The sequence below is a fragment of the Empidonax traillii genome, unplaced genomic scaffold, assembly GCF_003031625.1.
Source record: "Empidonax traillii isolate 1590-97213 ecotype Southwest subspecies unplaced genomic scaffold, ASM303162v1 scaffold404:size960789, whole genome shotgun sequence".
NCBI lineage: Eukaryota > Metazoa > Chordata > Aves > Passeriformes > Tyrannidae > Empidonax > Empidonax traillii.
In genome coordinates this window covers 940,476-953,628 of record NW_020955597.1, presented here as the reverse complement: position 1 = coordinate 953,628, position 13,153 = coordinate 940,476, and the positions used below count along the sequence as shown (strand labels likewise).

Genomic DNA, 13,153 nt, shown 5'->3' with positions numbered 1-13,153 from the left:
AGTGAAGGGGAATAGGCACGGGCTGTTGTTCCGTAATTGTTTTAAGGCAGCACAAACTGGCCCAACCCTGCCTCGTCCCCACAGCCTTTTCACATCCTCCTTCAGAAGGATGAACTTGAGAAGAAGTAGTCAAGCCCCAGGCAAAGAACAGAGCACAGGTTGCCTTTCCTTACTGTATTTAAGGGGGAGTGGAATAAGCCAATAGAAAAATAAGAAATTAACAGGGCTTGTCAGTAGAAAAATGAAGTGTTATGCAAACCAGCCAAAAGCTTTGTGTATAAAACTATTAAATAAAATGTATAAACTTAATGCAAATAACATGAAACAGTCCATTCTTATTACAAATGTTGATTACAACCATTAGGTATGGTATATGACCTTCTTAAATAGCATTTGCTGTGGAAGCATTAAATTATAGTTGTCAGAACAGTGTATATTTCACTGTTTTCTGACTTAAATTATTTTTTTCTCAAAGCCAAACATAAATTTGTAGGCTATAAAATCTCTTCTGATGATTGGGAAATAAATGTAACTAGCAATAATAAGTTAATGATATAATCTGCAATTCTTTATCAGCGTTTATTCAGTTTCATTTAAAACCTGCACAGCATTATGAAGGCTTTTTGTAGAATATTTGGGGAAGGGGAATGTCAAAAAAATACCAGACATGGTTCCTTTTGCTGAAGGAAGCAATTATGTTTAATTAATTGAAACCTCTGATTTTCCTTGGTGTTAAATAGGTTGCTAAAATACGGTAGGGAGTTCAAGGAGTGAATACTGCCCTTGTTAAAATGTTTAAAAAGGCTTTGTGAGGTACTTTGGTGTTTAATAGAAACTCTAAAATTGTATGTAAATTATTAAATAAACATAAACAATCGTCATCTTCAGCTGTCCAGCAAGTTTCACCTGCAGGGTTGTGTTGAGGAATACTGAAAAGGGATACTTTTGAAGAAAGCAGAATTATCATTCACTGTTTGTGATGATTTCAAAGGAATCCTTGTTTAGTACAGACTTGTAACTTTGCACTGCAGTTGGGTAGTTGGTAGAAGAATAATTGGGATAGGATTTAGAAATAATCCCTGTTCTTAGCTGGTTGTGTTCTGTAAAGCTTTCGAGCATTCCTGCACCAGGGGAAGTGATTTCACTTACCGGCATTCCCATCCTTTTTCTTGGTGCTGGATGACGTGCTGGGATTTTGTGAAGAACTGAAAGTAATTTAATACCTAAAAGCTTTTTTTTTTTTTTCTTTTTTTAAAATAGCTGCATTGTTTTTGTGTTAGAAGGATGTCACATTTCTTACTGTACCCCAGTCTTGCTGGATGAGCCTGTTTTATCCAGTGGGTACGATGTTCCGTTTGCTCTACTCCCTACTCTTTGTTATGGATGGGAATCCTTCTGTGTGACCATCTCAGGTGCTGCTGCAAGAAATACTTGTGTGCTTCCCACTTCCAGAATGTGTGTCCACATTCCAACCAGCTCAGTGGTCACTGTGCTCCTGGATGGGCTGAGATGGTGTCTGAAGGGAAGAGCATAAGGCGAGTTCTTCTGCTGGCTGTGCAATTTATTCTGGGTTAAATATTTGTGAAATGTAGGTTTTAAGATACTGCAGTGGGAAGCTTGTAAAGTGGCAAAGACCTGAAGGGGATGGTGGATTCTGCCTCGTCTAAGGCAGCTATTTCTTATTTTGTGTGTTATGGATATGCTGTCAGTGCTTATGGATAAGCAGGCAAAGGGAAAGATAACCTTGTAATCCCTTGGGTTCCCACTGTGCTCACATTTTTCAGCATTATCCTGAACAAATTTTATAGGGATGCCAAGAAAAGTCCTTCTGTCCTTCATCTCTTCCCACTTTCTTCTTCCCCCCAGCTCCTTTGTAAATTGAGTGGGGGTTTTTTTGCAGGCTTTGTTTTGAGCCTCATTTTAATTCTTCTTTTCCTCCTTTGCAGAGACAAAGCGGTTCCAACACAATTTGAAGGGGTTGTCTTGTTAGGTAGTCCTGGGCAGTCAGTCCTCTTCTAGCAGGAGAACAACCTGTGTAGGCTCCAGAGATGGTTCCAGTACTGTCCAGTTCTTTGATCCAAGAGAATCAAAGGCGTTGCACGATAGGAGTTTATTTTGTAGCCGATTTAGCGGATCTAGTTCTGCGGAAGTAGTTTGGGTAGACCCAAGTACTATAAGAGACTGTACAAAAAAAGGAAATGCTGGTTTTGGAATGATTTAATCACTTAAAAAAAAAAAAAGAAAAACACAACCAAAACCTTTTTTCCCCAGTGTAGAACTAAACCCAAACCTTTCAGAATCGTCTGTGAAAGAGGAACTGGAGCGGTTTTGTCTGGGGGGGAGCAGGCGGGGTGCCCGTGGGCTGGCCCTGCCTGGCATCCCGATTCAAGGCATGTTGGTTGGGTGAATGGTTGCCTGGGAGCTCTGGGACATTGGAGCTGCTGAGATGCCCCAAACCGCTCAAAATTTGTGTACTTGGAATCAGGAGCTCCCAGGGTCTCCCAGGCTTTCCGTCAGCATGCCAGGCGGGTTGCCAAGTAGCCTGAAAATTTGGGAGGCGAGGTGCCAAGCTCTTGGCTCCCTTTCAAATGGGCTGCTGAACAGCTGGGAATCTGGATGCCTGGGCTTCTCAACAGCCCACCATGATAGTCGCTGAAGAGCCAGGCAGGGAAGAAAAAGGCTGGAATTTTGTAGCATAAACCCGTCTGCTTTCCGTGGGACCTCGGCTGAAATTGAAACAAATCTGCCAGGTGTTTTAGTTTTGACAGGCTGTCCTCACGTGATGACTTTTTTAACGTGATGACATCCAGTCATCTCTCATAACATTTTACTTAACGTGTCAAAATATTTGTTTCACTGCAAATAATACGTGTTTCAATTTCATTGCCTTACCATCATAATTATTCTATAGAAATTTCATCCAAGGATGCGCTGGGTGGATCAGTCTCTATTTTGTAGTAACTGCTGGCCAGACTTTGGATAGTGTTATCTCTCCTCTTATGTTGAGCAAACAGGGTACTTGTGTCTTAAAATCTGCCTGTTTTAATCTGTTGTTTCATCAGTAAAAGTTCATTATTTCATTTTTCTTCTGAGAAGAATCAGAGAAACTTAAAGGGCCAACTCCTGATTCAAATGTGCCATTCTGAGCACATTACCTGGAACAGGAGAAAAGGGGAAGTAACTTCTGATTTGTACGAGACTGAAATCATCGGTTAGCTTAAATGTTACGTAATTAAATGCTGACATTTATCCCTCAAAAAGAAAGTTTTTAAATCCTAATTTTAAAAATGCCTTCAGTCTAAAAAGAGTTTTTCCTTCTTGCATTTGCAGGCCTCGGAATAGAGGAAAAACTGCAGTGGAGGATGAAGACAGTATGGATGGTTTGGAGGCAGCAGAAACAGAAAACACTGTGGAAACAGGTACTGAGAGTACAGTGCTGATGCTGTCTGGGTGTTGCTTCTCTCTCAGAAATGCATTTCATTAGGCAGGACTTCGGTAGACAAGAAATATTTCTTTAGTTTTGCAGTACAAGATGTACATTTGGGCAGATATAAAAGTAAAAAAACCCTGTATTATTTAAACCTATGTTGATTTTAAGCTATTTGAACCTATGTTTTTTTAAATAGTTTAATGGGAATGCCTTTTTGCTGTAGATATGTAGAGGTTCTTTTTCTACTTCTACAAGGCTGTATCTAACAAAAATAAAAGCTTTGTGGTGGCTGCTGCTTGTGGAATACCTGCCAAAATACACTGTTGCTTATTGACCTGTATCTTCAGATAACTCCAGCAGATTATATACCAAAGGGATAACCAGGATAACCAAATGTTAATTCTTCCCACTGCTGCTTAGGAAACAGGATAAATCTCTGCTTTTCCTTTTGTAAATATTTGTTGTGGTGGTACCCAGATGCTTCAGTTACCAGAGGGAGCTCATTGTACTGGACTGAGTACTGTTGAAACAGTTTGTGATTTCTGTTCTGGCAGTTCAGGAGCCTAAAGAGACAAGCAGATGAGCCAACACACGAGATAAAGGCCACAGTGAAGAAACTGTCATCTCTTTGCCAGGCACGTGTCTGTAGCCATTTGCCTGTTTTTAACCAGGGATAAGTTGCTGTTTGACAGAAATAAACCTTAAAAAGGCATTGACACATAAGGGTTTATAAATTTAATTAGATGGCCCTATATGTGTAATGAGAAAAGTGGAAGGAAGCACTGAGACACGGATAGCACAAGCTGGTGGTCAGGGCAGCAGTGGCATGGAGATGCCACCTGAGTTGAGGGAGTTGTCTGTTTTCTCTCACAACTGCTCAGTGAAGGAGGCAGAGTTGTAGAGTCCTTCAAGAGGAAGACAAGAATCTGTGTTTAGTATAGATTTATAGGGAGAAGAAGTAGAGGACCCCAAAAGAGAGATATTTGCAGCACAGCTTTTTTGTATGGGCCATACAGGAGTGTGGCTGCAGTGGTGACAGCCAGAGAGGAGGAGGCTGAACTTCTCAAGTGGATGGAGGATGATCTCTGACTGTATCTGCTGGTCTCTTGCTTCCCACTTGCTCGATGGTGAACGATGCTGAGAAGTCTTTGTTCTTGTGACTTGAGGCTTTGGGGAGTGTCCTGAGTGTGAAGTCACAACTTGTGTTGAGTTTAAGTGTTGTGAATGGCACGTGGAGGGAGTCTAGATTAAAGCTTAATACAAGGATGCTTCATTGTTTTATTCTGTCCATTGCTTTTCTGCCCCTGCTGATAAACTGTTGGTGGTAGTGAACCTGGATGGTCTTTTGCAGCTCCTACAAGTAGCTTAATAACATTAAAGTTAATAAAGTTCCAAGTGAAAAAGTTGGAGCAGGTGTTTGTGTGTAGAAAAACAGTTCCCTGTATTCCATTCATGGCTTCCTATCCCATGTGTTAGAAACAGTCTTATTAAAATAAGCCTAGGGGGCAGAAAGTGTTATTGTAAGTTGTAATTTTTGTAAATTTTAAATATGTTTAAAAAAAAGAAGAAAATCAACCCAAAAAGAAGTACAAGCATAACAACTGGTAACTACTGTGCAGGGAAATCATGATAGGTGTATTTTTTTGGCTTTTGTCATTTTTAACAAAGTTCCACAACAGAGATCTGAGAGCAGTTCTGGCTTCAGAGGAGAAAGGGACACAGATAATTATTTTTAAGGCTCCAAGACTGCATATAGATAAGTTCCTCCATTATCTTCCATCAAAATCAACCTGGCTGTCACAGAGGACTGGTGCTCATTCTAAAGCTACAGGCAGTAGCAGAGCACTGTGCTGCAAATCTCGATGGACAAAGACTCCTCTGGGTCTGCTGCTGGAAGAAGAGAGGCAGCACCCCTTCGGTGCTGAGCCCAGGATGGATTTGTGACTGTGCTCCTAACTGAAAATATGCCATGTGAAAACACACAGGTCTGAAATCACATTTTTACAGGGGAACCAAAATAGGCTTGAAGGAGCATTATCATGTTGAGCAATTCGATAGAGACAGAATTGCAACTATGTTATTTTAAAAGTTGAACATCACGTGACTTGCTAGAGGTTTAATCGTATTATTTGAAAAGGCTGCTGCCTCCAAAACTTATTTGAAGCACTTGCCTGTGTTAGTAAAAACGTGTGGGAGAAGGAGTAATCCCAGTTTGTTGCTCTGTGTAAAACTGCGTTAATTAAAATAAAGTGTATTTGTGTACTGGTTTATTAATTTCTACTTTGACGAAAAAGGTCTTTTATTTTGTTTTCTTGCAAAAAGTGGACTTGCCAACAATTTTCTGCAGTATTTGGCAAACCAAAACACAATATAGTAATATTACAAAGCTCAAAATGAGGTTGAACATCCTGATGTGTGACACAGTTTGAGTCTCTGTGTTTCTCGCTTCTTTTCCATTATTTGGTTCATATGCCGAGAATAATCAGGAATTCTTTTACTGTTTGAGATTTTTGTTCCTTGTTTGTTTGGGTTTTTGAGGTTGTTTCTGTTTTGTTTTATTTATGGAGTCTAGCATTACTGGTGCCCTTTTGTGAATTAATTAAGTTTCATAAAATGAGAGAAGTTCATGTGAATGTTGTATTCAGTATAATGAGCTCTGCTTTTAGGGGAGGGAGCAATGCAGGAGGAATGAGAACTTTCCTCACAGGAAGGGAAAAATGAGATGCCCCATATAATCCCACTTGGAATAAAGAAGTATGTTCTAGCTGTCAGGTCTTTTATGGGGAAAAAAACAGAGGGTGTGCAGGTACCAAACATTATTTTCATTTGTAATGTTTAAAAAAAAAAAAAAAAAGGGGGAGGGGGGCAAAAATTCTTCTTGAAGGGGCTCTTTTGCAGTGCTGGGGCACGGCTATTTTAATTGCAGTTCGGGAAACGAGTTGCTACCCTTACCAAAATTCTGTAATCTCACATGTGAAACGAGGCAGAATTGGAAGCACAGCAGGGTAAGGCGTGTGCTGCTCTGATCATTTCAGTATGGCTGGTTATCCCTGCCAACTGCAGCAATTCCCGAGCCCTGTCCGTTTTCTGCCAAGTACCAGGTTCACTTTGGTATAGAGGAATTCTTAAGGACGGAAAGAGAGGAGGGAGTTGGAATTGGAAGAAGGAAATTTTGGAATTTGGAAGAAAGATCTGTTTGGAGCTAAGCAAACTCTTTCCTGAAAAAAATGGAGCTGACAGCTGCTTCTACTGAATCAATAGACTTCAGCTCCTTGTAAACCTCAGGATAGATTCCTGTCCTTCACTCAGCAGCCTTGTCTCTCTTGCTGATCCCTTGGCTCCTTCCTTGGTGACTGTTTTGCTTTTCAACTTCTTACTGATCTTTCCTTCATTTTTCTTCACTGTGGTTCCCCCTGATGTGGTTACATATCCTTTCCATAGCACGGTTAGGATGGCTAGGACCTCTGAAGATCATCTCGCCCAGCCCCTGCTCAAGCAGGGTCACCTAGAGCTGGCTGTCCAGGACTGTGTCCAGGCAGCTTTCTGAGTATTTCCAAGGATTGAGACTCCACAACCTGCCTGGACAATTTGTGTAAGTGCTCAGGCACCCTCACAGCAAAAAAGTGTTTCCTGATGTTCAGAGGGAACCTCCTTTGTTTCACTTGGTGTGCGTTGCCTCTGGCCCTGTCAAGACCTTCCAGCCATCACCACCTTCCACCTGCCTGGTTATCAGTAAAACACTGCAGAATAGTTTGCTGGGCAATAATATGTTCTCCTGTAGATGCTCTTGTGTTGTTCCTCTCCATTAGAGTAGTTTTCTTCTGATGGGTGAGTCTCTAATGGCCGAAAAAAACACAAAGCAGAAAATTGTGGAAAGCATGTGGCTTTGTGCACACACTTACAGGCAAATATAGAACTGCTAACCTAAAGAAAGAAAGAATATACGAAATATCTCATTATATGCTTTCTGTAGGTTTGGTGCCGCTTCTGCTATTAATGAAGACTTGGCTTCTGCTCCTTTTCCCCATCTTCTGTTCATTTCAGCAAGTTTCTGTACTTGGTATTTTCTTGGCTCTGCATTTCAAGTTGAAATCAAATTCTGTGTGTTAATTATTTGATTATTTTTTTTTTCCTTTGAGAACACTTGTGAAATAACTCATCCTAGAGTCTGCAATTCTTCCCGTCTTTGTTTCACATAAAAATGTTGAGATTCAGATCCTGATCTGGGAGAAATGCAATAAAACGAGTTTCTGTGAACTACTGAGTGTCTTGGGAAATAGATGGTAAATCCATCAGGTATTCTCCTTACTATCCATACCATGTCAACCAGTTCTCACAGCACTACTTTCTGTCAGACCCTCACCTTCCCATGATGTTTGGAACTTCAGAACTGATAACAGATAGAACAGCCTGGATGATTTTGTCAGTCAGTATCTCCTTGCCTGCATTATTGTCGTTAGTAACATCATTACCAGACCCAGTGATGTTGCCTGACCAGTTGATTTCTTGTTGGACTTCACATTAAATTCCTGAGGAACTGAGCCTTCCTCTGAGCAGCCTCATTTGTCTCTGGGCAAAGCACAGAAGAACCAGAAACAAACACTTCTCAGTGATGGAAAGTTATTCATGTGGAGGCTGCCAGGGAATTTTGGACTAATTCAAAATCTCATCAGCTTTGAAGCAGCCTGAAAAGCACTTCTATAGAGGAAAAAAAAAATCTTGCAATATCTGACTTATTAGAGGAAATATAGACATTCTTTGCAATGACATGAACCATACTGAGTAGAGCCTCATTAAAATAAAGTAAAACACACCTGAGAGCGAGTCCTGGTTTGGGTGAATCAATGGCCAAAGCTCTCAGCCACGTGTTAACACCAAAGTTGTTTTAAAATGCAGTTTGTGCTTTTCAGTCAGATACTGAGGCCTCATCACTTACCACTCATCCCTTCCAAAGTTAATGAAACGAAGAATGAACACCACTGAGGACTTGCTTGTAGATTAAATTTGTCCATAAATATTTGCAGCAAATATGTGCTTAGAAATGCATTTAAATATGATTTAAGGCAATTAATAGTCTATGTACTCATTAGAAAAGGAGCAGTTTATTCTTTCTAATGCTGCTGACTCCTACCTGTCCAACCACTGGAAAAATTAGCAGAACTGAAGCATGTTGTTGTAATTATTATAAGCATCTTATTATTTTTGCATTATATTCTGGTAATTTGTTTGTAATGAGGAAAGCAAACACAAGAGGAAGTTATTTGATATTTGCCTTTAAATCATTACAGGCTGACTCGATAATACTATTTATCATCATGCACGCTTAAAATGGGTCATTTAGAGAAATCTGATTTTTTTTCTTTCTGACTGATATCTCTGTCTCAGGTGATCATCATCAACCCTGCTAACCCTTTTCTAGGTCAGGTACAAAGGGGGTAGAAAATAATGGGTAAAATAAACTTCTTTAGGGTAATAAAAGAGTTGCCCACCTGCAAGGCACTGGAGAGTGACCACAGAAAACAAAATGACTCTTAAATTCAGTAGTAGTAGTGCCTGTAAAAGAACATGCAGAGGAGAATCACCATCCTAATTTTGTATAAAAAAAAAATCACTCTCAAATAACTGTTGCTACCTGAGCGAGTGGTGCTTTAGTTCTTCTGAGAATTGCAGGAGCTTTTATAAGTCAAAGAAGGAAACAAATTCTAAGAATTGCTGGCACAGGGATAAGCGGAATAGAGCATCAGTGAGGGTGGTTTTTTTTTTTTTTTTCTCTTTTACTGTTGCTTTATAAATCTTTGGCATCACTGCATGCTAAATGCCATGTGCAGTTCTGCTTTCTCTTCTCCAAATGGATGAGCTGTAATTGGGAAAGTACAGGAAAGGCCAACGAGTACGACAGGAAGAAAGTAAGAGCTTCTGTGAGGGGATCAGTTAAGGTAAAAACCTTCAACCTGAAGTGATTTCACTGAGGAGGAATTTAATAGGATCCTACAAAATGATGAGTGGTGTGGAGAAAATGAACAGGGCACGGTGATTCATTGTTGTGCAACACGAAAATCAGGGGGCATCCAGGTCATGTTCAGAAAGCACAAGGGTCAGGTGCATTTGTACTCAGCATCTACTGAAATGATAGAGTTCAGTGCTACTGGATGCTTTGGGCATGAACAACTCAACATGGGTTTGGAAAAGACCTGAACAAACTAGTGGAAAAATAACCACTCCTAGCTTGGGGAGTTCCTCGGTCATGGATCACTGGAAACTGGTTACCCATAATATGGTGTCATGTTTTTAGAGTGAACAAAATTGCAGTTTAAATGGTCCTACATTGAAAATCTTATTTTTATTTTATAATCGATAGAAAATTTGCACAAAGTTATTTTCTGTATAAAATGTAATTAACAAATAAGAGTTATCAAAATACGCAGTGAAATGTACAAAAAAGAATAACTCTAGCCTTTCTTCTCATCTCCATGTAACAGCTGTTGCAGTAGGTAAAACATAAAATGATTTGGATTGGAAGGGACTTTAAATATCATTTGGGTCCAACCCACTCGCCATGGACAGGGACACTAGACCAGGTCACTCAAATCCCCATCCAACCTGGCCTTGAAGACCTCTAGGGTTGTGGCATTCACAGCTTCTCTGGGAAACCTGTGCCAGTGCCTCACCACCTTCACAGGGAAGAATTTCTTCCTAATATTTAATTTAAACCTACCCTCTTTCAGTCTGAAGCCGTTCATTACTCTTGCAATGCCCTTCAGAAAGGTAAAAAAATAGATAAGTAGTGGTTTTAGAAGAAACACATGCAGCACTAGCAAAACCCCCCCAAAAAACCCTCTTCTGATGTGGTTGTACATTTTGTTGTTTGTTGTTGTGAATAAAATATTACAGTGTTCACCTAAGATGAAGGAAATGTGCCTCTGTCCACGGAGAAATGGCTCTTGCATGTGGTTATTACTGTCACACTTAAACTCCACTTTGCTTTTTTCCCCCCGCTGTCTCCCGTGATGGTTTTCAGCAGGCAAGAATGTGTGGCTACAAGTGGCTACAAGCTCAGTGCAGCCCAGGTGACAGTGACAGCCACTAACAGCCATCACCCTCTGTGGGGCCTTCAACAGTCCTCAAATTGTCCCAAAAGGGTTTTAGGTTGTCTGCAGGGGCCCAGTTACCTGCAGTTTGTCTGTTTGTCCCGGATTCTAAAACTAGCACAGTATGAAGTTGTAGCACGTGAAAGATTCCTGCACCTGAGTGATTGCTGCGTGTGCCGGTCTGACTTCCCCAGACCCCAACAGGAGAAGTGGTGTTTCTATCAAATTGTGTCCAGAACAGTAACAGAATTATGAACTCTGACGAGTGGAAACTTTTGTTCCTAAGTTGGGTTGCTGAATGAAACTTGGTAATTACAGTACTGGATAGTGTCATGGTTTATCCCAGCTTTCAGCTAAGTACTTGGGTTGAGATTAATACAGTTAAATAATTGAAATAAATATTAATAATGATAATGATAAAAGGAGAGAGAGGAATAAAACCCAAGACAAACAAGTGATGCTCAACACAGTTTCTCAGCATCCCCTGACCAATGTCCAACCCATCCCTGAACAGCTATCACAGCTCCCACCCAGCTGTCCCCAGGGGCTTCCAGTATCTAAAGGGAGCCTACAAGAATGATGGATAGGGACTTCATACAAGAGTGTGTAGTACACTAGAGAAGGGGGAATGGATTCAAACAAAGAGGGAGTAGGTTTAGATTGGATATTAGAAGGAAGTTCTTTGCTGTGAGGGTGGTGGGGTATTGGAACAGGTTGTCCAGAGAAGCTGTGAATGCCCCAGCCCTGGAAGTGTTCAAGGCCAGGTTGGATGAAGCTCTGAGCAACGTGGTCTGGTGAAAGGTGTCCCTGTCCATGGCTGGGGGGGTTGGAACTAGATAGTCTTTAAGGTTACCTTCAACCCAAACCATTCTGTGATTCTGTGATCTACTGAGCATGATGTTCTGTGGTATGGAACATCCCTCTGGCCAGTCAGAGTCAGCAGTCATGGCCACGCTCCCTCCCATCTCCTTGTTCTCCTTCTCACTGGCAAAGCATGGGAAACTGAAGTGTCCTTGATTTAGAGTGAGCACTACTTAGCAACAACTAAAACATCGGTCTGTTACCAACATTTTTCTCATCCTAAATCCAAAACACAGCCCTGTACCACGTACTAAGAAGGAAATTAACTCTATCCCAGTCAAAATCAGGACAGATAGACATTTTAAACTCATAGTTTGCATTCCCTTGTTAAGATTTCTTTTCATATTGGTACTCGATTGACCTGGTCTTTTATCTGTCAAAACTGCTAGGACTAAGAGCATTGTGATGGTGTTTGCAGTTCTGTAGATCCCTGCCAGGCTGTGTAAAGCACCCTGTCCCATTGCCTGTTTTCTGACACAGCACTACCCCTGCCCTGTGCAAAAGTAACTGTTGCACCTGCTGGTTTAAAGCTTGTTGCTCCCTCTTGCAGAACATCTCAGTAAGCAACACTTTGAGACCCCTGGAACATTCCTGCTGTGTTTGGTGATGCTGGTATTTTCCAGCCTGCAATACTTTCTGTTCTTGTGAAAGTTTTGGAAGCTCATGACATTTGGTTCACTGTCTGCCAGATCAGCAGTAGGTCTGACAGTAAAGCCCCAGCCAGTAAAGTGGTTTAACAGTCAACTTGCTGCATCTAAACAGCAGTAGAATATTAATTTTATGTTTATGACAGCTCTTTCGTTTTTCTTTTTCAGTGTCACTATACACTGACAATTACAATATTTTAAAGAATTTTTTTGCGGTAGAACTCATACAGTATTTTCAGGCTTTGACTTGACAGGCAGTTTCTGACTATTTAGAAGAAAACCTTTTGGATATGCTGGTGTCTTTTCATTACCTGATTGTCATGGCTGAGCCCACATATTTATCTCCTTATCTTGCTGCAGCTTTACCCAAGTAGCTTGCAGAATAGGGTCTTGTGATTACTAGAAAACAAAAAGGGTTGTTTATAACAAAAGAACATTTTTAGATATTTAGTCAATGTTGCTTCATCACATTCCCAAAGGAATACTGTAAATTTTATCAATCCCAGTGACTTCCCTGCATATCCTTCCCCTGTCAATGGGGGGAATTTCATTTTTTTCCCTACTATTTCATATCTCCATTCTTGGGAGATGCTCAGAAACCATCTGGTCATACTCCTGGGCCGCTGGGTCTTGGACAAGGTGACCTCTGGGCTGCCTTCCAGCCTCAGCCATGCTGTGATTCTGTGAGTATTACCCAAGCTGGAAGGCATGTGGAAGTCTCAACCCTTTTGATGACTCATGTGGATAGGAACTTTACTCCTTGCAGTATTGGGAGATTTCTTTTAAACTTAATAAGAAAAGAAGGCTTTTCTATCCTGACTAGCCAGGTTGGGAAGAACTATGGATGTCATTGTCTTCAAATAATAAAAAATTTTTAAATGTAATTTTTCCTAATGCTTTAGTATTTAGTATTTTCCTAATGTTTTAGAATAGTGACATTAAAAAAAAAAAAAAAAAAAAGAACTTAGAGACATTCTGGAATTGTGGAATCAGCTTTTTTAAATCCCAGTCCCCCCCTTAACTCACTGTGCATGGGCAAGACCTCCACTGTGCCAGAAACAAACATGAGGATGCAGAATAAAGCCTTACACATATTTATTAATCATTCATAGTTCCTTCATTCCCAG

At 40.6% G+C, this 13,153-nt stretch overlaps 1 protein-coding gene across 7 annotated transcripts in view; it reads left to right on the top strand.

Moving 5' to 3' along the window:
* The first annotated feature begins 3,335 nt into the window (after positions 1-3,335).
* The window catches only part of KMT2C (lysine methyltransferase 2C), a 145,554-nt gene continuing 135,736 nt past the window's right edge, over positions 3,336-13,153 (top strand). For all 7 annotated transcript variants that reach the window (XM_027893728.1, XM_027893730.1, XM_027893727.1 and 4 more), the window contains exon 1: positions 3,336-3,419. In XM_027893728.1, the coding sequence (XP_027749529.1) occupies positions 3,374-3,419 (46 nt within the window). In that variant the 5' untranslated portion in view covers positions 3,336-3,373. The remainder of the gene's footprint in view (positions 3,420-13,153) is intronic.